Source organism: Trachemys scripta, chromosome 1 (assembly GCF_013100865.1).
Source record: "Trachemys scripta elegans isolate TJP31775 chromosome 1, CAS_Tse_1.0, whole genome shotgun sequence".
NCBI lineage: Eukaryota > Metazoa > Chordata > Testudines > Emydidae > Trachemys > Trachemys scripta.
Genome location: NC_048298.1, coordinates 285,552,465 through 285,578,893, shown reverse-complemented (window position 1 = coordinate 285,578,893; position 26,429 = coordinate 285,552,465). Strand labels below are relative to the sequence as shown.

Sequence of the window (26,429 nt, the reverse complement as noted above, 5' to 3'; positions counted from 1 at the left end):
TATCTTTCATAGTGTCAGAGAACTACCATGACTGGGTAGGAGCAGTGGGTTAGCACTGTGTGGTTTGAAACAGTTTGGAGAGTATGGTTAATTTAAATTTCTTAAGTTTAAGGCTCTGTAGTTGATCCAGAGTTCACTTCACCTCACTCCTGGAGTAAGTTGGCGTGGGGTTGTGGCATTCTCCTCTAGAAAGAATGGTTTCAGAGTAGCAGCTGTGTTAGTCTGTATCCACAAAAAGAACAGGAGTATTTGTGGCACCTTAGAATTTAAAATTTGTTAGTCTCTAAGGTGCCACAGGTACTCCTAGAAAAAAACCAGAAAGAATGTGAACCCTGGTATCTGTTCCATTGCACCAAACCACCACCATCAGCCCAGGAGGGAAACAATTCAGGCAGACAGTGCTTCTGTGATGTGGTAGTTGTGTTTGTATTGTGACAACAAAACGCTAGGGCCCTAGTCCAGCAGAAAACTTAAGCATGTGCATGGTCCCATTGCACTCAAAAAGTTCTGAAAGCACCTTGCTGGATTGGGGCCAAGATGCTTTACAGACAAGTAAAATGACAGGTGGGGGAATTCTTCCCAGTACTCGTGCAGAGTGGCATGGTGACTGAGGCCTTGTTTTCACTAGGAAAGAAGGTATGTCTAAACATGTTAACCAGAACACATTTTACCCTACTGTATAGGCGGTCTGAGAGGGGAGGTTTTATTTTCCCTTTACTAAGGCTGTGAAGGATCAGACTGGCTCCTGGAGCAGGTTAGAACAGCCCAAGTGCCACCCTAGATTGTGTCCCCTGTTGCCATAGTCCCCATGCAGAGGGGAATTCCCAAGATGCAGAACTGCCACAATCCCCACCCCATCTTCTCCAGCCTGCTCCTGCCTTGCCCTGCTCTGCCGGGATGCCATAACTCTGCACCTCACAGGAAGGTCTGCTGGGCTGGGGAACTTATGGGTGGGTGGTGCAGCTAGTTTCCATGGACAAAAATGGCTGCAGTGAAGAGATGAACTTTCTTGATAGTCCCACAGCCTATAATATCAGTAGAGAACAGATGAATGCAGAGAAGGAAAACAACAAAAAGCAACAAGAGCGAGCAGTGACGGATGACATGTGGCTTGGGAGTTCTATGCATTTATTTAGATTATTTTAAATAGGTAACTTGCTGGTATTATTGGGGAGACCTACTAGCTGGGAACAACCATGACTATAGTCTATATATCTATAGTAGCCAGCCCTGTTTAAGTCAACAATAATAGGATTTGAACTCGAGGCTTTCAGGGTTCAAAGCAGTCCCCTGGCTGGTAGCCGACACCATAGGCTCATCAATCTTTTATATGGACAAGCCATTAGTGTGGATTGAACTATGTTTGTGGAGAATAGAGTAGACCTGCCCATGAGTGGGCATAGTTTTTAATGTGATGTAATTTAACAATATTAGAAGTTCCTTACAGTAGCGGCTCTTATTTCTGTATGCTGATTGTTTTCTTTTTGATTTAGTTGCCAACAAAGAACTGGAGAACTTGGAGAGGTGGAAGGAACAGCACCGGCCAGGACCAATTAACCTGAAACCACAGAAACTGGGTAAGGAAATAGAAGTGAGCTGACTTGGTGGATTAAATGAAATAAATGAAAAACGTTGTGGTTTTATTTTATTTTTTGCTCTGGTTTTTAGAGATTTACTGTAGGTTAAAATGTTAGCAATAATAGCTACTTTTAGTGGGATTTTAATGAACTTGACTATGAAGAAGTTCCTAAAACATAAATACATAGCTTTCTCCTTCATGAAATTTCTTCTGACTGGTGCAGAAAACCCTGTAAAACATTGTCACTTTAGATATTTTGAATAGTTATTTAGGCAGTGGAAGAACAACTTGAAGGAAGCACAGTGAGTGACTTGGCTGAGAGCACTGAAAACTGTAAAATGAAAATTATAACCACAAATCTAAAAGTAAGTGCAGCATTAGGCTGGAATTTAAAAACAGACTTTTTTTTTTTTTTTTTTTTAAGGTGAACTCTAACAATAAGGGGGTGGGGGAAATGATTGACCAGCACATCCGACCTGCTGTTTTTCTAAACTCTTCTGGCTCCACCCAGCTGGTTGAACCCCTGACTGGACTTTCAGAAGAGGGCATGAAACTACTTACATCTTCTTCCTGAAGTACATTATGTGGCGCCCTAATCACTGCTGTTTACAATGAAACTGAAGCGGGCGATCACTTTTTCAAGTTTCCGGGTGGATGGTCAATAAATCAAACTGTGGGTGTTTGGGTTGTAATTTTTAAACTGCAGATCATATCATCTTGTGCTCGAGGAAGGAACGTAACAAAGCATTTTGTAAATGACTCATTTTGGCTACCAAAAATCATTCCGAGCAGCCACGTTTTTGTGAAAGATGATCAAAAGGTTTAGGAAACGTAACCTATGAGGAAATGTTAAAGAAACTGGGTGTGTTTAGTCCTGAAGAGAAGACTGGGCAGCCGGGGACCTGATAAGTCTTCAGATATGTTAGAGATCTAAAAAGGATGATGATCAATTGTTCTTGTTGTCCTCAGACGGCAGGGCAAGAAGTAATGGGCTTAATCTGCAGCAAGGAAGGTTTAGGTTAGATATTAGGGGAAACCTTTTAACAATAAGGGTAGCTAAGCTCTGGAATAGGCTTCCAAGGGAATCCCCATCCTTTGTAGTTTTTAAGAACTAGTTGGACAAAAACCTGTCGGAGATGGTGTGGGTTTACTTGGTCCCGCCTCAGCACAGGCGGCTTGACTTTATCATTTCTCGAGGTCCCTTCCAGTCCTACATTTCTATGACATTTGGGATCCAGGTTGCTGCAATTTTGCTGTCTATGTATGAAGGTAGGCAGAAAAGTTAAGGTGACTTTTTGCCTACCCTCATGCACAGAGACTCTATTGATGAAGTTGAAACCTCATTCACAAACCAACCTTTGTAGTTGTGTTTTTGTTTTAAATAAGAACAGTATAACTGAAAAACAGTATGTAAAACTGGAGTGAAATCTTTCTTTCAAGCAATCTTGAAAGGGTAGAATAAAGGGCTAAGGAGGTGTATGGAAGGGGAAAGTGAACTGCAGGGTTTGAAAAACTTACAAGATATTTAGGAACTGAAGGTCTAAACTTATTTAGCTCAAGACTGAATGAATGCTTTAGATGGAAGAGTGGTAGTTGAATGTTGTAGAAGGGAAAAGCTCACCCCATCTTCTGGGAAGGAAGGAAGGCACCCTCTTCCATATCAACCACTAGCTACTGGGTGTTTAACTTTGGAAGTGCATCTCCCAGATGCTGGAAAGGAAAAGGAACTGTCACTCTCTTGTCCTGGCTCGATGTGTGTTGTGGGGGAAGGATTCACTGTCTGCATCCTAGTTGCTGAGCAGAGAGTTCTCCTCCACTCTGCCTCTCTCCCAACATCTGTGTTGGAGAGTCTTCCTCCCCTCTGGATATACAATCAGCAACAGGCTTTCATTATTCTATCTGAAATGATGCTGAATGTGGCTTGTCCTTGTTGATAATTCCTATCAAACCATGTTCAACACTGTTTCAGCAGCTCCCATTGCCAGTGTGCAATTTCGGTAGCGCAGACCAGGCTAGCAAGTTGTTGAAGAAGGTGGAGACTTCCCCAGTCAGAATTATTATCCAAAAGGACATGGACTCAGGGGTCCTCTTAAACAAGGCATGTTGTAGTCAGGGCTATGCGCCTCCTTGTGCATGGAGATACCTAATGACCATGGATAAGAACTTGGTTCAAAGGGTATATGGTGACAGTTCTACATAAATAGATGACTTAATCCTCCTGAGATGCATATCTCTGCCATGGAAAGCTTCCCAGTGGTTAGTAGGCAAGTTATTTTTCAAGTTCTGGTGAACTTGGCATTCTGCCCCGTTATTAGCTCAAATGTGCTAATACTAATGCTGCCTTCATGTGCGTTTTCTTGAAATGGCTCAAGTTACACCTTTGGAAAAGAGAGAGAACTTCAGAGATTATGGCAATAGAAAGAGGAATCTGAAGGAAACTAAAGAGCTGTTGGTGGGTGTTCTCAGCTCCATAAAGTGAGTGGAATGACTAACAGGGAGCCTCGGAGATTCCGTCAGAGGAATCAGAATTGTGAGAAATGCGCAATAATTAACGCAGATTCACTTCCTTGGAGACTTCATTGTAGATACAGATCAGATGTGGGAAGAAATAACAGGCTTCTGACATGTAGAAACTTCAGCATTTAAGGAGGCTATATCGACCCTTAGAGTGCTGGTACTTTCCAAATTGAAGCAAATACACATGGATGATTGAGAAATGTCCACTATTTTCAATATCTGGTGTTAAGAACTTTAGCTCTATAATTGTTCGTGTGCATGTGGGCTTACGAGGGCCAGCAGAGGCTTGAAGAAAGGAGAGATCCACAATGGCGTCTTTAATGGCACAATTGAAGGGGCTCATTAGATCACAAATTCTTTTAATGCCTCTTCTCTGAGAGTGACTCTTTTTAGAGAGACTGCTGCATTTTTAGTGTCCAAATCATCAGATTTTCTCAAATTGAAGTTCTATAATTGCTTGGCTGCCTTGATTAAATATTGTAAGAATTCCAAATCTGCAGTATTACTGTGACTGGCAGACATCCATCGTTTCTGGTGGTAATTTCAGGTACCATAGAGTAGAAACAAATAAATTTGAGTTCCATACTTTCCCTTAGATAATTGAACTCTAAGCAATAAATTAGTTTAAGTTTATAAAGAACAAATCATGCCTGACAACCTTCATTGTTGTTTTTTATATATAAAGTGAATGCAGGAGTTATAACACATTTTGATTTGATTAAAACATTTGATATACTGTTTCACAAAATCTTATTTGAAAAATTAATTCAAGCTGTCTTGGATATGAGCTCTGTTGAATGGATTGAAAACTGGCTGGCAGGCTGTAAGCAAAGGGTAATGATGAACACCAATATATTGAATAGTGGCTGATGTCCAGTGGTGTGCCTGCGTTGGAGATTGATGATGCACATTGCTTTAATTAACATCAGGAGCTGGAGCGGATGTAGATGACACTAAAAGGCAAAGTGTTGGCAATACCAGGAAGGGGAGAAAAAATAATACACAGGGACCCAGAGAGGCTAGAAAAGGTTCAGGGAGTACAGGTCTGTCTCAGCTTACATGGGGGGTTCCGTTCGGTGGTTAGCACGTAAAGCGAAAAACGCATATAGTCAAAATTACATTGAGTTCAATGGCGGGCGGAATCGCCCGCACTACAGGTACAGTATTAAAATTGGTGTGTGTGTGTTGTTTTTTTGCCGACCGCGTAAAGCTGAAATCGCGCATGTTAAATGTGCGTAAGATGTGACAGACCTGTAACTAAAAAATGCTCAACCTGGAAAAATTATTGATAGTACCAACTGTGTGCTGATTATAGTGCCAACAGTAGGTATGTTGTCTTGCATACTACATAGTCCCATTGATTCCTAGGGGGATTACACAGGTGTATAAAGTTAAGCCTCAGGGTGTCTGCACAGACTAGGAAGGTAATAGTTCTCTATGTAGCACTAATGCAAGCAGCTTTTGTACTCTTGGGTACCTCTAATGACAAAGATGTTGACCAATAGGAAGGAATTCAGGGAAGAAAAATAGAAATAATTATGTTGCTACAATTAAAGGAATTAGCTTGCCCAAACAACAAATGGAGGGAACAACATGGAAAAGAGGAATTGTTCAGAGTAGCCTAGCATAAGAACTGAGAATAATAAGATTTAAATCAATTCACTTCTTTCCCCCATGTCCTGCCATCGGAGTGAAGATCTATTGGGTTCCTCTTGCTGTCTGTTCTAGAGTTTACAGTTTCATGGTTTGAGGCTGGGTATTTTCAATAGAGGACCCATGCCTCCGAAAACTATACCTCCTACTATTTGAGCCTTAGTTTGGTAAGGCTAAGATGCAGGTGAGGCTTGTGTTTTTAATCAGGTTTTTGAATGCTTTAAAAAGAGTTTTGTTTCCCCCCCCCCCTTGCTAACAAAGAGCAAATTCTGTGTTTTCGCTGATGTTAGCTGCTTTGGTGATGGTTAGGGGCCATCCAATTAGAAATCTCAATAAAAATTTCTATCAATTTTAAAGAAGTATTTTTGTGAAACAGTTTCTATTTTATTTGACCAAATCTAGCACCAACATACTGAGCAAAAGAAAATTTAGGATGACCATCAGGAAACTATTTCACAGTTTAACAGTGTCTTGCCTTCTAGATTAGTCTCTCAAGTAAAATGATGAACCCTCATAACTTCAGTTATTTACCAGTAAAAAGGACAATACAGCGAAGAATATTCTGCAAATAACAATCCTGTGCTGGTGAAAGACTTACATTAGAAAAAGAGATGAACAAAAAAATAAGTCTCTTCGATCTCTCCTTTTTATCAGCATGATTATGAAAATATTCTCATGTATGCCTAATGTATTTATTATATTTCAGTGTCTCTTGTTGCTGACACTTGGGCTTAAAATTTTCTAATATGCAGAATGCAATTTGTATTTTCTAGGCGGAACAGAATCCGAGGCTGAAGCTAGGCAAAAACAACACATCAGACTCCTGCAATCTAAATACCAGCAAAAGGTCAGGAGGAATACATGTAATTTTTAGTTTTAATTTAGGAAATACTGTTATTGGTTTTTTTCCCCCTCTGTGGGCCGCTGTTCCATGTGTCTGTAAAATGAACTCCCTGTTTGACAAAAGAAATAAGTCATGAGACTTCAAAAGAGAGACAAAGAAAAGGTGGACTTGAAAGACTTCACAGTAATGTAGAAAATGAGAAGACTGTTATATAAGTGTGTGTAAACAATGTTGCAGATCACTTCTAAAGTAATGAGGTTAATGATAATGCCACCAATGTTGCCCTTCATATTTTCAACATGCTACATAAACAGTAACCAGTCAATCAACACAGCAACCCACCTTTTGAGGGCTGTAAGTATTATCCTCATTATAAAGGGCATACACGCTTGTAAAGGTCAGTCATAAGAACGGCCCGATGGGGTCAGACCAAAGGTCCATCTAGCCCTATATCCTGTCTTCCAACAGTGGCCAATGCCAGGTGTCCCAGAGGGAATGAACACAACAGGCAATCATCAAGTGATCCATTCCCCTGTCGCACATTCCTACCTCCTGGCAAACAGAGGCTAGGGACCCATCCCTACCTATCCTGGCTAATAGCCATTGATGGACCTATCCTCCAGGAATTTATCTAGTTCTTTTTTGAATCCTATTATAGTCTTGGCCCTCACAACATCCTCTGGCAAGAAGTTCCACAGACTGTGCGTTGTGTGGAAAAAATACTGCCTTTTGTTTGTTTTAAACCTGCTGCCTATTCATTTCATTTGGTGGCCCGTAGATCTTGTGTTATGAGAGAGTAAATAACGCTTCCTTATTTACTTTCTCCGCACCAGTCATGATATTATAGAACTCTATCATGTCTCCCCTTAGTCGTCCCTTCTCCAAGCTGAAAAGTCCCAGTCTTATTAATCTCTCCTCATACAGAAGCCATTCCATACACCTAATCATTGTTGTTGCCCTTTCCTGAACCTTTTCCAATTCCAATATATTTGTTTTGAGATGGGGTGACCACATCTGCACACAGTATTCAAGATGTGGGCATACCATGGATTTATATAGAGGCAATATGATATTTTCTGTCTTCTTATCTATCCCTTTCTTAATGATTCCCAACATTCTGTTCACTTTTTTGACTGCCGCTGCACATTGAGTGGATGTTTTCAGACAACTATCCACAATGACTCCAAGATCTTTCTTGCGTGGTCACAGCTAATTTAGACCCCATCATTTTATATGTATAGTTGGGATTATGTTTTGCATTTATCAACATTGAATTTCATCTGCCATTTTGTTTCCCAGTCACCCAGTTCTGAGAGATCCTTTTATAGTTTTACGCAGTCTGCTTGGGACTTGACTATCTTGATTAGTTTTGTATCATCTGCAAATTTTGCCACCTCACTGTTTATACCTTTTTCCTGATCGTTTATGTATATGTTGAATAGGACTGGACCCAGTACAGACCCCTGGGACCCAGTGTGGATGCTTGCATAACCACCTCCTGATAACCGATTGTTCAAAGCTAACATCATGGATGAGCTATTGTACAGTTCATGTCTTTGTTCTCTGATTACAGTGAGGGGGCACACATGCTTCATTTTTTTTTTTTCTTTGTAACTTCATCAGAATCAAAATTCAGGGTTGGAAGAGGTACAATACAAAAACCAAACTGCATTGTCTCTGTATATGTTCTTCCCCCAATACCATATAGCTGAAGAGAGAAGAATATGCACGAATCAAGAAGGAGACTGAAGAAGCTGAAATCCTGACAATGAAAATGATTCAAAGAGAAAAGGTAAGCCTTGTTTGAGTCTTCAATAGTCAAAATATCTCACTGGAACAGTGCTTTACCTGAATGAACCCTATGGGATGGATCCTTGGCTCATGTAAATTGGCTATACTGATTTACACCAGCTGAGGATATAGTCCTTCATCTGAAGTTTTGCATATTCCCTTAGATGAAATCTGGGCTAATGTTGTGCTGTGCTCACAAACCCATTTTGATTTCTGTGGCTCTAGTAGGGAAGCATGTTGTTCTGGGTGCCATGCAAGCTGTTTGGTTACTTAAGTTGTATACCTAATGATTAGAATTAACTGTTCCCCCATGAAGATGTGCAGAGCTGGAACCACTGTGGCTCCTAAGAGAGGAACCTGTTAAATTTCCAGAAGTACCTGTGACTTAGTCACCAGACCAGAATGCTGTGCCTATAGGACCATGGATCACCTACTGGCCTGGGAGTATACTCCACCATGCTAGCTTCAAAACAAGGTATATTGGAGGCCCAAATTGTAAACAAACCAGTTCTGGAGGTGGAGGGTGCACTGGAACATCCGTTTGTTTTGGCTGGTACATGTTGGTTTTTGTTTTGGTTGAGAACAGTAAGGATAACTCTGCTCAGATTCAGAGAATGTATCTATAGAGGTACACCATCTCTTCAAAAGTCTGAAAGGCTGAAGGACAGGTATTTTATATATTAAATAGAATGCTCACCATTGGCAGCTGTACAAAAATACCCTATTTTACCTGCCCTCTGGCTGTGTAGCGTGATGTGTTTGAATTTATAAAATGAAGATGGCTACCCTAGACCCTCCTCAACTGATGTTGAAAAGGGTTGTCCCATTGATGTAGATCAGTGGTTCCCAAACTGGGGTTCATGAACCCCTGGTGGTTCACGAAATGTCACAGGGAGTTCTCGGGGGGGGGGAAATTGCCTAATGGCGGACAGAGCTGTTCCTAGGGACCCCGGACAGCACCGGGTCAGCAGCCTGGAGCCCTTGGATTTCCAAGAGCTAAGCAGATCAAAGCAAGCATCTCTATCACACTGAGGAGATTTAAACTTCAAGACTCCTTATAAGAAATGGAAAGGGAGGTGGATATTTTTTTGCTGCTTTTAAAATTAAAAAGGCAGGTAGTATTGTTTTTAAAATTATTATGAAGAACAAGTTTAAGCTTTGTTGTAACGTGCATTGTTTGCCTGGACTACTCAAGACCTGAATACTTATGTAGGAGGAACTCTTTGAGTTGGCTTCTTAAATACCTTCATGCTGTTTCAAATATGATACTCCTTGATGAAACATAGGAGCCTTGACTCATAACAGGCTTATTCAAACTGATACAAGCTACGGAAGTGAGATCTTGGAAGAGTGTTGCCGTTTTCATAATGTAATAAAAATAATGTAATTATAAATAATAATGTAATAATAAATTAGTGTGTAATAAGCATGTCATAAAAACAAATTTTATATTTCCAAGATCACTGCTTTTATAATTTATACTCAGGTAAAGAAGAAAATCCCTGGAAATATTCATTTTTAAGAGGGGGTCCACGAGACTTGACATTTTAGTGAAAGAGGTTCACAGGTTGTTAAAGTTTGGGAACCACTGATGTAGATGATGACATTATGGCTTCATCTACAATGTCCACTGTAAGAGCAGAACTAAGTGTAAGAAGGCACAGAACAATGTTCTAATGCAGGGGTTCTCAAACTTTCTTGCACCACGACCCCCTTCTGACAACAAAAATTATTACATGACCCCAAGACAGGACCAAAGCCTGAGCCCACCGGAGCCCCTCCATCCTCGGCGGAAGGCCAAAGCCCAAGGGCTTCAGACCCAGGCAGGGGGGCTGTAACCTGAGCACTGCCACCCAGTTATGAAGCCCTGGTGCAGTGGGGCTTGGGCTTTGGCCCCGGGCCCCAGCAAGTCTAAGTCAGCCCTGGTGACCCCATTAAAATAGGGTTGTGACCCACTTTGGGGTCCCGACCCCCAGTTTGAGAACCGCTAATGCCTATGGCAAACTTCTGTAATGCTGCACTTTCAGATGTAAACCTGCAAATTCAGATGGAAATGCCTCCATACGCTGAGGTCATGGTGAAACGATTTTTCCTTACAGTGGTGTTCACTTTTTCCACTGAAACTCCAGTGGCAAGTGGTATCCCTTCCTTTTTCCAAACTGCAAACTTTCAAACTTGTCCAGTCTTCTGAAATGCAAACCTCCCCAAGTGATAAGTGCAGACATGGTTTTGTTGGGAGGTATTTACTCCAATCTCGGGAGAACTTCAAAAGAAGTTGTGGAAGCTCAAGATGAAATCCAGGACCTATTGAAGCCTCGGAGTCCAGTTCTTAAATAACACTATGTGGTCACATGTGGCCTCTAAGAGCCCATATATTGTGGCACCCCATCTGCACATAAATGACCTATCAGCCACACTATCACTGATAATGTGCCTGGCAATGCTCACTGATATGCTATCGGGCCTACCTTCTATTGCTCTCTTTCTATCTGCAGTCCTGCATCAGTTGTAATGCCAGCACTGCAGTATCAGAGTTTCTACTTGTCCATCATCTTACCGAGTTGTACTAGCTGACCAGCTTGAATGTCCCATCTGTATATGAGCCTTGGACCAAAATGTTTTATCAAGATGGTGTAAACACATGTAAAATGGCCCAAGATATAATTAGATTTTCCAACATGGCTGGATTAAACGATTGTTTGTCATAAAAAATTGGAAATGTTTTCTGGGAAAATATTCTCCGGGCCACCCTTTGCCCCCACCCCAAATCCCCATTGTGTGGGGATGTAAAGGTTGTCTGTCTACTCAATGCCACCAGCCTCCATTCTTCTGGATATATTGGGGATTCAAAAGGCTGCCTGTGAGATTGCCTTGTGCCCATAATGATCCCTGTAGGTCCTTCTGTGGCTCTGCTCTGGAAGGCAGACTTCCACTTCCCTTTTCCAGTACGCAGGCGTCAACCTTTGCCTCTCTGTGCCAGGGACATCATTAGCTATGGGGTAAAAGGGCCAATTGTCCTCCCCCGCCCCACCCCCCAACATGTTAGATCCAATCTTTAAGAAAGCAGTAATTGCTTAAATTTTCTCCCCATTCCTGATGCTATTTGGGACAGAGAATGTTCTATATGCTGACACAACTTCACACCCCTGATCCTCGGTCTCTGCTTCCCTCCAGAGGACGGGGATACGGTGTCTTTAAGAAACCCTCGGGAGACTAATTAGAACCACTTTTATGCAGATTACAGGAGACTTCAATTTAAAATACAAAATCAGTATGTGTCAACAGTTTACAGAAGCAAAAACAGACATAAAAATGTTGTAAAAGATTAAAGAGACCTGTTTGGGAAACACAAAACCATCCTTTCCAAGCTATCCCCCCATCTTTCAGTCAAAAATAATTGCATGGCTAACTTTGTCACGTAGTAGTGATCTCTTGGCTGTTGGACCTTCAGAGTCCTGAGGCAGATTCTATGCTGCACTTTCAAGAGTCTAGGTTCCTCTGGGGGCTAATATGGTTGTTAGCATAAGTTATAGCAGCCTCTCCCCCACAACCCTCCCAGCAGAGCCACAGGCCAAAATTTCCAGATTGCAAAGTGCTCTCACTCCAGTACTAGGGATTGTGATGGGGTCAGTTTAGGGTTTTGTACACTGCCCCTATGCAGGAAGAATGCCCCCTTAATCTTCTGGAGCTATGTAAAGTGGTCAGAGGAGGAGCCAGAATTTGGGCCCATGACTCTAGACTATACTCAGCCTATCTGCTGAGAAAAGAATGTGAGGTCAGCCTAAAAGCATCTCCATTGCAAGCCCCTTGCTTTTCAATAAGAGCATGTCACAGTTCCAGATATACATTAATATTTGATTTAAGATGGCCTCCTTTCTAAGGTCAGTCACTATACAAAAGGTAACTCCCTCCATTCTAGTACTGTTCAGTAGTTTATTTCACAGATGTTGCTTATCTACAGACTCTTCTACAAAGAAGCTCTTAGTCTTCCTGGTGACATCTTACAGCTGAATAAACCTTCATAAATAACCTTTCAGGTTTTTGTTATTGTTTGAGATATGGTAGCACTTTGTTCAGAAGATTAACATAACAATAAAGAATTTTCTAATGATAGGCCACTGATTGTGTCATGGAGGCACAGCTTAGGTTTTAAGGTCAAGTGGTAAAGACAGCTTAAGAATAATCTTCAGTCTAGAGATCAAAACTACTAGACTCCCAGGGTTACTTCAGGAATTCTTGCGGTATTAAGTTGTCTATAATGGGGAATATAAAACTTGCAGTATTGGGGCCTTCAGTGGCTACTCCTGGAACCTTTGAAAACTGCCATGAATATTTACAAACCCATGCACAAAAATCCCCCTGCTCCAGGCTTTTCTGTGAGCATTTATGATGGGGGAGGGGGAAAGGGAAACAAACTTTATTCACTCATTAAATATATTGAATTATTGTCCATGACATCTGGACAAGTTTCAAGTCTGCTGTAACTACAGTTATACCCGGAAAAAGTATTGATGTAGCAGTTTTGTTTTCCTACTTTTACAGTTTCCTGGCATTCACATCCACAGAATGTAAAATGTTTATAGGCCTTGTAGGTAGTAAAATTCTAAATAGTGATTTCGTTTAAAAGTGCAATATCATAGCAAATACTTCTACCATACAAACTGTTTATTTCCTAGAATTAAATTCATATTTTTAAAGCAAGTTGGGGAATCTTGCAAACCAAATAAGTAAATAGGTATCAAAGGGAACTTTAAAAATAATCAACTAGTCTGAAGATGTTTTTTTGTAGCAACCTGGGGACTGGTGGGGATTTTGACTGAAATATATTAACATGCTGAATAATCCATCCTGTTTCGTAGAAAAGATCTGCAGTGCACTACAAAGCCACGGAAGGGTGTTGATTTGGCTTTTGCTCCCAACAATCTCAGCTCAGTTGCAGACTTATCACTTATGATCTGAAGAAGAAATGGGGAGGGAAGGCAAGAGAGTAAAAATAAAGGGAATAAGCTTCCCAATTCTGCAGAACTTTGGCTCTGCTGAGTCAGACAGTGGAACAGTGGTGGGTGTTTTTTTTGTTTTGTTTGTTTTTTGTTTTGCAAATGATATCTATCTAGCTGAAAACTAGAAGAATTGCCAGCTGCACCTGCAGAGCATCAACTAGGTGCATGTCTTTGATCAAAAGGAGGATTTCTATAAGATATGGGGCAAAGGGAGGGTTTCTGATTTTTTTTTTTTTCAGGCAGTCACTATTCATTTAATAAAAATAAATTGCATGACTTTGAAAGGAGATTCTGGCTAGCTAGCTGTGTCAGCAGGGGCATTGGAACTTTCACAGCTGGAGAACTACTTTGCCATTCATGTTTGTTGGGAAAGAGCTACAAAATAATGTGTGATGGTTAGACATTGTGCTGAGATGCTCAAATAATAAAGAGGAGTTTGTGTAAGGATGATGCATCGTAAATCAATGCTACTATGTATGACACAACCTCTGTATGTGATACTGCTCAATGTCATCTCCTACCTTCTCTTGATGCAGAGAATAATTCTTGTTCTGGGGAGGGAAAATAGAATCATACACTCTCTTCTTATCCTTGCTACTGGGAGGCACAATAGGGTGGATAGGAGAAAGATGGATCTCAGTGTTTTCTCCAGAATTGATTTGTTTGCCTGGTGTTCTCCTTGTTGTCTTCTATCAGCCTAGGCTGGGAATGATCATCAATCTTGGTCATTGTACCTGTAATCCAGGCTAATGTGAGGAGCATAGATCAGCTCTGCAGACTCCCTGAGATTCTATATGGAATCTTCAAGACTGCTAATCAAGTACCGCTGAGCTATGTAAATCCCGCAAGCCCTTCCTCATTTCCCCTCACCACACCTCCCCCTCCCCCCCACAATCAGCCTCCTCTTGTCTAGGTGATGATGCTGGAGCACTCGCTGAGAAACTTCAGTAGAGACCATCTGATACTAGTGAAGATGTCCATTTTCCATGTATATGGATGTACCTAATCTGTAGGAATGGAGGGAATAGATGACCAGAGGCAGCATTCCTGGTGCCTTTTAAGGAGACTCTTACAATTCCAGATAGTGCTGAGCTTTATAGACTTTAAGTCTCAAAAGCCCACACAGGGGTTAGTTCCAGAAGCCCTTCAGAATGGTAGAAACTTAAGTTAACTTGAACTTTATTGTAGAGTCTTCAGAATAAAAATCCTGCAAAAGCTTCTGGGGGTGGGGAGAGGTAGATAAAGCTGAACTCATGCCATCAGTGTACATGGTACAGGTGTAAAACCCTAAACAAGACATTCCCACCCATAGCTCAAAAACTTCTGAAAGCATCTGTTTCTGGAACAGCAAGGTTTCCTGAGATCAAACGCAGTATGACTGGGTCAGATCTGTTTTCTCTGTCTGGCATGTTCTGGTCTATAAGCTTGTTATTCCATTAGCATTTCCTGCATATATTCTAAAGTTACATAGTTAAATGTGTGAAGATTCAAATTAACTGAAGTGAGAATACTATTGCATGTAACTAACTTTTTGCTGTGGGTATCTCTCTAAATAAGGTTCTTCATAAATGGCAGTTCTCTCCATTTAAAATAAAGAAAACAATATGGAATTAAATCTTGTCTTATCAATGTGCTCTGTATTTTGGTAACAAGTAACTGTACTAGCAGGCTTTTTTCATTTTTAGTATTTGCTGAAGCCAGGAATTTTTCAGCCTTTCTACACACCTCTCCTAATGCACTCCAACATGTTTATCTACAGTACCACAGCTGTTCTAGTCCTGGCCCTCTTTGAAGAGAGAGTGCCAGTTGTGAAGTGCTTTTATGATGTTTGAGATCACTCTTTCATTTATGACCTAAGCAAGGATTTCAAGCTAAACTGATAGAGGTGAAAGGCTAGTGCAGTAGCCAATGACCAATTAGTTCAAGCCCTATTCTGATGATAGTTATTGGAGAGTCGTTGCTGCTTTTATCCATTGTAGTCCAATATTTCCTGCAGTTTCTATTTCAAACACAAAATCACTCTGATGTGACAAATCCCTGCTTTTCTGTATGAACAAAAAATATGTCTGGAGGAGACGAACGTGGCTGGTGTTTCAGCCAATAGTGCCCTCTTGAGTCCTGCAATGCTAGGGAGTTTTCCATCATGCTGGAGAGCCTTCCAACACCGCCAGTAAGATGGACTCACGACCATCTGGTGGTTAAATTCTTGAGACAATGGATCTGTTGTTGAAGTGAACAGTCCATGTGTCCCTTTGGGAGGTCAGGGTGCCAACTTCCCTTTAAGAAGCATTATGTCCTTATTCATGGAAGCCCGCATAGGGTGACCAGATGTCCTGATTTTATAGGGACAGTCCCGATATTTGGGGCTTTTTTTTATATGGGCTTCTATTACCCCCCCACACTGCCTGTCCCGATTTTTCACACTTGCTATCTGGTCAACCTAAGCCTGCCTGTAATACCAATAATCTCTCCAATTGTCACTTTGGTGTTGGTGGTGTTTGAAGCCACTCTGGCAATAGCTGGTGTGCTCCAATTTCCTCTGACACTGATCAGTCTTATTTTAGAGCCAGGTATGGCACGGATACTTCATCAATGAGGGATAAAAGTCATGTGTCCCTGTTGATTTTTCTGCATCCGTCAGCTACTCCTTGATACATTTGACACTGAGACACAACTGTGGATTCTTGCAGGGATTGAAAAAAGAGTTCTAGCTTGCACAAAATGTATCTGTCTATGTGAGGGGCTCTGCTTACATGGAGCACATTACTTCTGTGCCAAGCAATTTGCACAGGCTTCCTTTAAATGCACCCAGAAAAGAATGGGTATTGGTTTTAACCTACCATAGAAACCTTAAATAGGTTGAATCTTGGCTACTTCATAGACCACCTTAGTCTCACTGTCATATTACTGTTATTAACTGAGGCACCAGAGTTCAGTCTCTGGATTTTAATCATGAGGGTGCTGGAAACAAGAGTTTTTAGGGCATCTTCAACTGTGCATTTAACCTTCCCCTCAGTAGAATTCCTCAGAGCCCACGTTTGCTGACCTTCAGGTCTTGCAACAAGATCTGTCTGGTGTCCTGGCTTTTGTAGGGGGAGAGCTATCTAGCTGACTGAGACCTGTGGAGGTGGATATGAGTTTTATAAACACATTTCACACACGTAACCTAAAGTTGTACATACCCCTTTCCCCATCAGAACATTGGGTGGGTGCATTTTTGTAAATGTCAAAGTAGACTCTGGCCCAGGGGTCGGCAACCTCTGGCACGCAGCTCGCCAGGGTAAGCACCCTGGCAGGCCGGGCCAGTTTGTTTACCTGCTGCGTCCGCAGGTTCGGCTGATTGTGGCTCCCACTGGCCGCAGTTCATCGCTCCAGGCCAAAGGGGACTGCAGGAAGCAGCGCTAGGGTGACCAGACAGCAAGTGTGAAAAATCAGGACAGGGGTGGAGAGTAATAGGAGCCTATATAAGAAAAAAACCCCAAAATTGGGACTGTCCCTATAAAATCGGGACATCTGGTCACCCTAAGCAGCGCTGGCCGAGGGATGTGCTGGCCACAGCTTCCCGCCGCTCCCGTTGGCCTGGAGCAACAAACCGCGGTCAGTGGGAGCCACGATCGGCCAAACCTGCAGACACGGCAGGTAAACAAACTGGCCCAGCCCACCAGGGGGCTTACCCTGGCTAGCCGCGTGCCAGAGGTTGCCGACCCCTGCTCTGGCCTCTTGTCTGCTTTTGATACCTGTATCGAGATACTTATTTTAATTGCTTTGCATTCTTTAATTCTGTATGCACCAGTATTTTTGTTCATTTCAGTACTTCTGCTTAGTGTTTCATTCTGATACAGTTACATGAGCTAAGGGGATAGCTTACTGAATGAGGATTTGATTTTTTTTTTTCCCCCTTCAAAATGTGTCCCCAAGTTATGCCCACTTCACTGTTGCACTTGCTCATTTAGTTACTGAGCCACTTACAAAATATGGTGCAATCAGCAGACATTAGACAGATATGGCTTTACACAGTGCAAGCTGAAGACTGATTTACCTACTGTAGTGATTTGTTTCACAAGACTCCTCCAAACAGTCTTTCATTAGCCATATATATTAAAAGGGGGGGGGGACCCTGAATTCAACTAAGGCAAAGTAACTGTCCGATCTTTTGTCCAATACTTTGTTTGTCCAATACTTTTCCATCATTTTGAAAATTAGGGATAGTTGTCTGGTATGCTGTACCTGTTTGTCCAATACTTTTCCATCATTTTGAAAATTAGGGATAGTTGTCTGGTATGCTGTAACAGTGCCTGTGGTGTGAAAACTTAATGTTTTGCCAAACAGGCATCTGACAATTTAAAAATATAGCAGGATTGAAATGAAAATTTGGAACGCCTGATTTGTGCTTAAAATACAGTGAAGTGTCTTAACTAGTCATCCAGAGACCACATGTTGCAAAAACTTGGCTACTTACCTTTTTCGCTGGAATTAATTTAGAACTCTATATTTCCTCTCTGCTGCTGCAAAGTTCTTTTACTTTTACTTTTAAAGCCCTCCACAGACCAGCTTTATGCTACTGGCTTCTAAATATTATATGTAGTTTTAGATTGGAGATCCTATATTGTATTTGTGCTACTGAATGTACTATGGATTTGCTTGGTGTCAGAATTTCAGTTGACGCTCTCAGTGGATGTAGTATTTAAGGATTTGTCTACATGAGGAAATTGACTGCAGTAGCTATCGCAGAATAAACTACCTGTGGGGCTGCTCTATTCTGGAATAAGCTCTTTTATTCTGGAACAATTAATGCAATTCCAAAGCAGAGTAATTATTCTGGAATAAAATAAAGGGTTTTTACTTCAAGAATACTGCTAACATGGGGAGCTATTATGGAATAGTTTATTCAGCAGTAGCTATTCCAGTCAATTTCCCCATGCAGAGGAGTCCTGAGTACACTAAGAGCACACATGAGGGGTGTGTGCGCGCGCATGCCTTCCCCTCCGCCCCATTATCTGCATAGGTTCAGCTTCACCCAGAATTTGGCCTTAAGAAGCCAAAAATCTGATTTCCATATGTATATGCATACATTTGCATTTCAGATCTCTTATGAACTTATTTTTGCAGTGATCTGCATGCACAAATTGGTTTTGTACCAGCAAATGGGCTAGATTCTATTCTGTTGACTTTGACTCATTTGCACTGCCAGAATATAGGTGCAGCTGTCAGCTAGAATTCCTTTGGTTGGCATGCATTGTCGGCTGCTATAAGCCAGCAGTGCTAGTTCCTAGAGAGGAAGGATAGTTCAGGGGTTAGGGAACTAGACTCAGAGGGCCTTGGTTCAATTCCCTGCCCTGCTATGTGCTGCCTCTGGGATCTTGTGCAAGACACTGTCTCTCTGTTCCCCATCTGTATAATAGAGATACTAGCACTTCCACACCTCACAACGGTGTTGAGGATAAACAGTATGGAAACACGACCCACACATCTCGAAGGATGGAACACATTCTCAAAGCAACCTCAAGGAAACATACATCAATTAATTTATTGTAGTGGTAACCTGATTTAGTGGCTGGAGAATAGGAAGCGTAACTGGGTCCCTGATGGTGGCTTCACTCCCACACCAAGCAGATCTTTGCCAGGAGAAAATCTGACCTATTATACTGAATTTTTTTGTACTTGTTTAACTAGTCTTTTGACCCTGCTGCCAGGAGGTATTTGACTATTGGTCTGTTTTTAAGAGTACAGTCTAGGCTGAACCCTCTTTAAAATATTTTCCCTGTGATTTGTATGTTGTTGTATGCTTGAGTTTGAAATCTAATGGATTATTAAAACAAAAATAAGTAGTGAAAACATTCATTTCTCACTTAATTCTTAATCTCTTCAATTTTGCAGGCTGATAAACTGGAAGAAAAAAGAAGGCAACAAGAAAAGCAAAGAAGAGAAATGTTTAATGAAGATCACTATTTGTAAGTAAAATTTTAAATCTGACTACCTAAGTCTGAAAGAGGTCATAGTCACTTTGGAGGCATAGGTGTTAACTACAGATTCCAGATGACAAGCAGATGAAGTAATTCTTCCAGCAATGGCATCTGGGCTCTTGGCTCCAGGCTGTTGTTCTGAAGCTGACCCTCTGCCTGTCACATGGTTAGGCTTCAGTGGCTAGGATATGTCCTTTTCTTCCTCAGATATGTTCCTTTGGTTTATCTACATTCTCCAGAATTTCCAATGTTTGAATCGTTGGAGAATGGCTTTTGTATTGACTATTCCTAAGCTAAATGTTTGTTTTTCTTATATCACTGTCAGTACAGAATATTTATTTTTTAAAAATCCAAGAAAAAAGGCTGTTGGGTAATTCTATAAAAGAGAGGATCTGTAACCTAATTGTTTCTGTGAATAAAATCTACTGAAAGAGTACCAAGATACCATGGTGATGGGTGCTTTTACAAATGCATTGCTAAATGGAAAAATCTACTGATATAGCAGTGCGGCAGTAAAAACATAGTTACAAGTTAAATCTTACTCTGAACCATAATTTTCACTTGCTTACAACTTTCTCAATGCCTCTTGTTGTCAGATATTTCTCAAGTTTGGTTGCAACCCAAAACTGCTTAGTGTGTTTCTGAAAGTTTGAACAAATTCCACTATTCTTTATTATGCAGAAATGGGAGAGAAGCTTTAAAAATGGCCCAGTATCACCTTTGTGGGCAGCTAATGGGTTTGTTTTAAGATTTCCTATTAGGTGCAAAGATATTCCTAAATAGTAATTTTGTATTGTATGAATATATTTCTGTTTTCAGATACAGGGCCAGATATTGCCCTCCCATAGAAATAGCCCTGGGTTGGGTATAAGAAATACAGCAAAGTTGGAGTTTCCTTCAAATACTTCTTTCTAAGGCCTGGTCCCCACTAAGCCCCCATTTCGGACTAAGGTATGCAAATTCAGCTACGTTAATAACGTAGCTGAATTCAAAGTACCTTAGTCCGAACTTGCCGCGGGTCCAGACGCGGCAGGAAGGCTCCCCCATCGATGCCGCGTACTCCTCTTGGCAAGCTGGAGTACCGGCGTCGACGGCGAGCACTTCCGGGATCGATTTATGGCGTCTTAACCAGACGCGATAAATTGATCCCAGAACATCGATTGCCTGCCGCCGGACCCTCCGGTAAGTGAAGATGTACCCTTAGGGAAGTGTGAAGGAGCCACTGAGGGAAGAGGAATATGGCCACCCAGTCTTGCACATCCTGGAAACTTCTAGGGAAACCCATGGAGGTTTAGCACCCTTCTGCTAGAGATGAAGCAAAGACTTCTAGTAAGCATCGTTCTCTCCAGCACTCCTGGATGCAGTAGGTCTGCTCCGGTCTTATACAGGTATAACAGCTATTTGTCCCAACTCAGGCACAGCAACTCACTATGTACTGCAAGGGCCTTCATTGAGCCCTTGCTGTACACTGAAAAGTAGATTCAATATGTATGTTGGTCCCTCTGATTCAGACATACTTGAATGCTTTCAGCTGTCTCCTTAACAAACTGAACCAACTTCGATGTAACGGAAGTTAAAGACTAACTTTCAGACACTGTCAAGCTCTGTTTGAGCAGAGACTGCATGTAACTGTCAAAAGACTAAACTGGTGGAAGGTAGTTTATTCTCTTCACTAAGCAAATACTGCGAAGCTCTACTGATGTCAAACCTGGGGAAAGTCGGACAGAAAATTAAATTTAATAGGATTCTACATATTTAAGCAAAATCTATTGCATAGTGTAAGATAATGGTATCTTCCCAAACACATTCTTGTTAAAAGAATCTGCTACCATGCAGAATATAAGGAACCTGGGCAAATAATAAATTCATCATTGAATAATGTAGTGATAATACTTTTTGCGCTGTACTGTGTTGCACATTAACTCCACTGAGTAATGTGAAGATACGTGTGACATCTCATCTTATGACATTAACTCAGGTTACTGTATCATCTTTTCTAAACCCATTTGCGATAGGCTTGGAGGAAAAGTGCTATGTCTAAAGCACAGAATATTATTACTCTTGGGCCTGATCCTGCCTATATTTTTGTACAAAATGGGAGTTCAGAATATTAACACCTTATTTGCCGCTAACCATGAGGTTGCAATCTCTCTCTCAGTAAGTGTTCATTGGAATAGTTAATCATCCATCACTATGTACTCATAGATGCATAGACTTTTTAAGGTCAGAAGGGACCATCGTAATCATCTAGTCTGACTTCCTGCACAGTAAAGGACACAGAACCTCAAGCACCCACTCCTGAAATAGATCTCTAACCTCTGGCTGACTTACTGAAGTCCTCAAATCATGGTTTAAAGACTTCAAGTTACCATTTACACTAGTTTAAATCTGCAAGTGACCCGCACCCCATGCCATAGAAGAAAGCGTAAGTCCCCCATGGTCTCTGCCAATCTGACCAGGGGGGAAATTCCTTCCCTACCCCAAATATGACGATCAGTTAGACCATGAGCATATGGGCAAGACCCACCAGGCAGATACCTGGGAAATAGTTCTCTGTAGTAACTCAGAGCTCATCACATCTAGTGTCCCATCTCCAGACGTTGGGGATTTTTGCTACTGGCACTTGCCATTGGGCCACCTGCCATTGTAGGCAATCTCATACCATCCCCTCCAGAAACTTATCAAGCTCAGTTTTGAAGCTAATTAGTTTTTTTGCCCCTACTGCTTCCTTTGGAAGGCGGTTCCAGAACTTCACTCCTTTGATGGTTAGAAACTGTCACCTAATTTAAAGCCTAAACTTGTTGATGGCCAGTTTATATCCATTTGTTCTTGTGTCCACATTGGCACTTAATTTAAATAAATACCAGGGACAGAAAAGAGTTATCCCTCTGATGTGTTTATAGAGCGCAATCGTATCTCCCCCCTCAGCCTTCTTCTGGTTAGGCTAAACAAGCCAAGCTCTCTGAGTCTCCTCTCATAATTTAGGTTTTCAATTCATCAGATTCTTTTAGAACCCCTTCTCTGCACCTGTTCCAGTTTGAATTCCTGTTTCTTAAACATGGGACACCAGAATTGCACACATTATTCCAGATGAAGTCTCACGAGTGCCTTGTATAATGGTAGTAGCTCTTTCCTGTCTCTACTGGAAATACCTCGCCTTATGCATCCTAAGATTGCATTAGCCTTTTTCACAGCCACATCACATTGGCGGCTCATAGTCATCCTGTAATCCACCAGTACACCCAGGTCTTTCTCCTCCTCTGTCACTTCCAACTGATAAATTCCCAGCTTATAATAAAAATTCTTGTTGTTAGTCTCTAAATAAATGACTTTGCTCTGTTACATTTCATCCCATTCTATTATTCCAGTTTACAAAGTCATCCAGATCTTTTTGTATGATATTCCGGTCCTCCTCGGTATTGGCAAAACCTCCCAACTTTGTGTCATCTGCAAATTTTACTAGCGCACACTCACTTTTTGTGCCAAGGTCAGTAATAAAAATGTTAAATAAGATCGGCACACACAAAAATAAAAAACAAACACCAAAATACCTCCCACCCCTAAACTCCCCTTACAAATTCCCACTCAATCTCCCCTATTTACAGCTCTGTTTGCTTCACTTGTGCCATTGGCTGACTATTTGGCTGCCTTTCTAGGCCCCCTAATCAGGCCTCTGCTTCTCTCACTGCACACTGCCCCCTACCAGCCCCTACAAACTGAAGGAAAAAAACCACACAACATCCACAAAAAACTCACTCCCAGTACCTAAGTGTAGTGATGGGAATAGTGAGCATGTTGCAGAATCTTGCATTGTGGATCTGTTCCAAACAGTAGGTGGGGTTAGACCAACAGTCTCTCCACTGACATTAGCATCTCCCACTGCAGTGAAGTCTTTTTCTAGCTTGCTGAAAAGATCAAATTAGTGTGTGGTTTATTTTTATTTTTTCTCCCAGTGGCATTGCCAACTCCAGGAAGCCATGTTAGAGCAGAATGAGGTGGTCTCTTCACATCCTTTGGATGTTTTGTACAGATGGAGGCACTACTTGCCTCTGTAAAGAAGTCCTAGCTTCTTATTTGGTCTAGAAAGGTGCATGTGGCTCTAGCCTGCCTCACTGTATCTGTTGTGCAGTGCAGGGCATCTGGAGTACTGTCCAATTTTGGTCACTGCTGTATAGAAAAAATGTAAAGAAACTGGAAAGGATCCAGAGGCACATGACCAAGATGTTCAAAGAGATGGAATGCAAGCCATATCTGAAGGAATTTGGTATATTTAGTTTAGAAAAGAGGTTGGGGGCGGGACATGACAGCAGTCTTCAAATATTTGAAAGGCTGAAATAAAAAAGATGGAGAAAAATTGTTCTCTTTTGCCACAGTGTAGGACAAGGCACAATTAATTCAAACTATAGCATAGCAGATTTAATCTGAATATCAGGAAAAACATCCTAACTGTAACAACGTAGGACAATGAAACAGACTATCTAGGGAAGTCATGGAATTGCCTTCACTGGAAGTTTTCAAAAAGAGGCTGGATAGCCATCTGTCTTGGATGGTTTAGACACAACAAATATATGGCATCATGGCAGGGGGTTAGACTAGATGACCCTTGCGGTCCCTTCTAACCCTATAATTCTAAGAAGCAGAGAGTAAGGTCCAGATCCTCAAGGGTATTTATGCTCCTAACTTCCATTCATTTCAATGGAAGTTAGGAACCTAAATATCTTAGGTCAAGATCCTCAGAGTGACTTGCCCAGGGTCACACAAGGAGTTTATGGCAGAGCCAGGAGTTAAAGCCCAGTTTCCTGAGTTTCAGGCCTGTGTCTAACTACAAGAATATCCTTCAATTCATAATGGGTGACCGTTAGTTTAGAGGCTGCCTCTCATGGTGACTGGCAATGCCAGCTGCATGAGCCTGAATAATATGGGACAATGTAATACCACCTTTTCACAAAATTAAGCCCAATGTGTTGTTTTCATTCACTCTTTTATATGGTTTCCTGATACCTCAGTGTTGGGTGCTTTGGAAAGTGGATGGATAGGCTGATCTGTTAGTATAAATAGGCAGAAATGTAACACAGACTGAAAGATAGCAGCTCTTTTACATAGCCAGGTACACATCCAATAACTACTCAATAATGCAGAGTTAGAAAAAACTGGTGGAGGAAATGTAGATGATTTTGAAGGCTTCATTCTTATTTATGGATGCCAGACAGTATAACTGTGGCATACATGTATGCTCAATATATTGTGTAAGAATTTAGAGCTTCAAATGCAGCATTTGCCCGAATACCATAAGGTGAATATTCCAAATATAGTGCCTGAATTTCACCACCACAAGCTCTATTCACTAACCTGCCAAAGCTGTCTATTCAAAAGTCATAAAACAAAGAAAATAAAATATGAACCAAAATAGGATTTATTTATTTTATTGTACAAGACAACTCCTAATGTCCTTGCCAGTTCTCAGGGCTCTGTGATATGTGGTTCAAACAGCAGGCCAGTAACAAATTTTCCTCACAGAAGTGCAAACCCAGACCTGACCAGACTGTAAATAAAGGCTGCTAAAGAGATAGTCACAGACACTGCAAAAACTGCTTTCAGCCTTGAGAATCTTTTGTTTGCTCTCTTTCACCACAGTCTTCTTCACTTTGTTCATTTGCTCCTGATTATTTTAAGCATTGTCAATTATTTAGCTAACAGGCAGAAAACTAGGCTTTTATAGACATCCAAAGGGACTCTCCTGAGTGTAATAATGAAGGCAGTTTATTGAACGCCTGTGAGGTTGCTTTCTAATTGTACACATTAATCTGCCCGTGCAAGCTGGCTGAAAATATAGAAGCAGATTGCATGTGCAGATGGAACGCACGCAATGGTTTGTACGGAAAGACCTCGGCAATAAAGTTTTTCAAAATTGTCCTTTCCTTGAAAACTGGATTTATGCTGACTATTACAAATAATAAATGAAATAAATAACTTTCCCCTATATTAGTTTTGCTGTCTCGCCCCTTCCCCCCCCCCCCCCCGCTATTTCAGATCACTGGGGGGAATGGACCCTAAACCATTAAATTAATACAAGATTGACTATTTAAAAAAAAAAAAAGTTGGTGGAAAAGAAAATTGGTGGTGGGATGCTATTTTATTATATTTATCTTTTTAATTCTATACTTTGCTAGCCTGACACTAAAAGTGAGAGAGTGCCACATTGTTGATAGAAGTAGTATTTAGAATTTAAACTGTCACTATACAATGGCTACATTTAGGAATATTATTCCATCTGAAGATACTGTAATCTGAACAGCAGAATTGAGGTAACAGGCCCTATTTTGCCTTTAGATGTCTGTATGATTGCCAAAGAAGTCAATGGGAGCTTTGTGAATTTGGGGTCAGATTTTGGCATGCAGTTACTAAAAAAGGGCTTAGTGGTAAGATTCTTCAGTGGGGTGGTGAGCACCCTCTCCTTCCATTAAAGGGCACGGAGAATGCTTTCAGCATCTTGCAGGACTGAGTGGGTGTTTTGGTCATGTCCACTTCACCTAATAGCTTTCCAACAAAAGGTGACTGCAGGCACATGCATCTGGTCATAACAGCATGCTTGCAGGGTTTCCAATTTTTTGTTAAACCCAGCACAAAGCCTATGGGATAAATTCACTTCTGTAGCAGGAGTAGAGTGTAGGGGAGACAACTGCATGTTCTGAACCTATGGGAGCAGCTACACCTGAGGGCAGATCCACTGCCACGGAGGGCAGTGATAGCAGTCTCATGCCTCCCATGGTGGGAGAAGATGGATATCAGTCCCACCTCCTGTAGTGGCACTGCTGAAGGACACTTTTTAAGGGGAAGGGACAAATTAGTACCACACTACTGGGTCTCACTACTTCATCCAAGATTACTGGGAATTAAAAGAAATTGGGGGGAGGGTAATATTCTCCTGTGTCAATTGTCGATATCAGGGGTCGGCAACCTACGTCATGCAAGCCGATTTTGACTGGCACGCTGCCTGCCCGGTGAGAGGAGGAGGAGGGGCCGGAAAGCGCCACGCTGGGGGAAGAAGCGGGGGAGGGGGGGGAAGCTTGGCTGCCACAGGA

General features: G+C 41.5%; 1 protein-coding gene across 1 annotated transcript in view; it reads left to right on the top strand.

The window, feature by feature from the left end:
• The window catches only part of EPSTI1 (epithelial stromal interaction 1), a 78,386-nt gene that overhangs the window by 12,430 nt on the left and 39,527 nt on the right, over nt 1-26,429 (top strand). The window contains exons 3-6 of the mRNA XM_034758423.1: nt 1,494-1,577; nt 6,523-6,596; nt 8,302-8,385; nt 19,262-19,335. Coding sequence (XP_034614314.1) covers nt 1,494-1,577; nt 6,523-6,596; nt 8,302-8,385; nt 19,262-19,335 — 316 coding nt within the window. The remainder of the gene's footprint in view (nt 1-1,493; nt 1,578-6,522; nt 6,597-8,301; nt 8,386-19,261; nt 19,336-26,429) is intronic.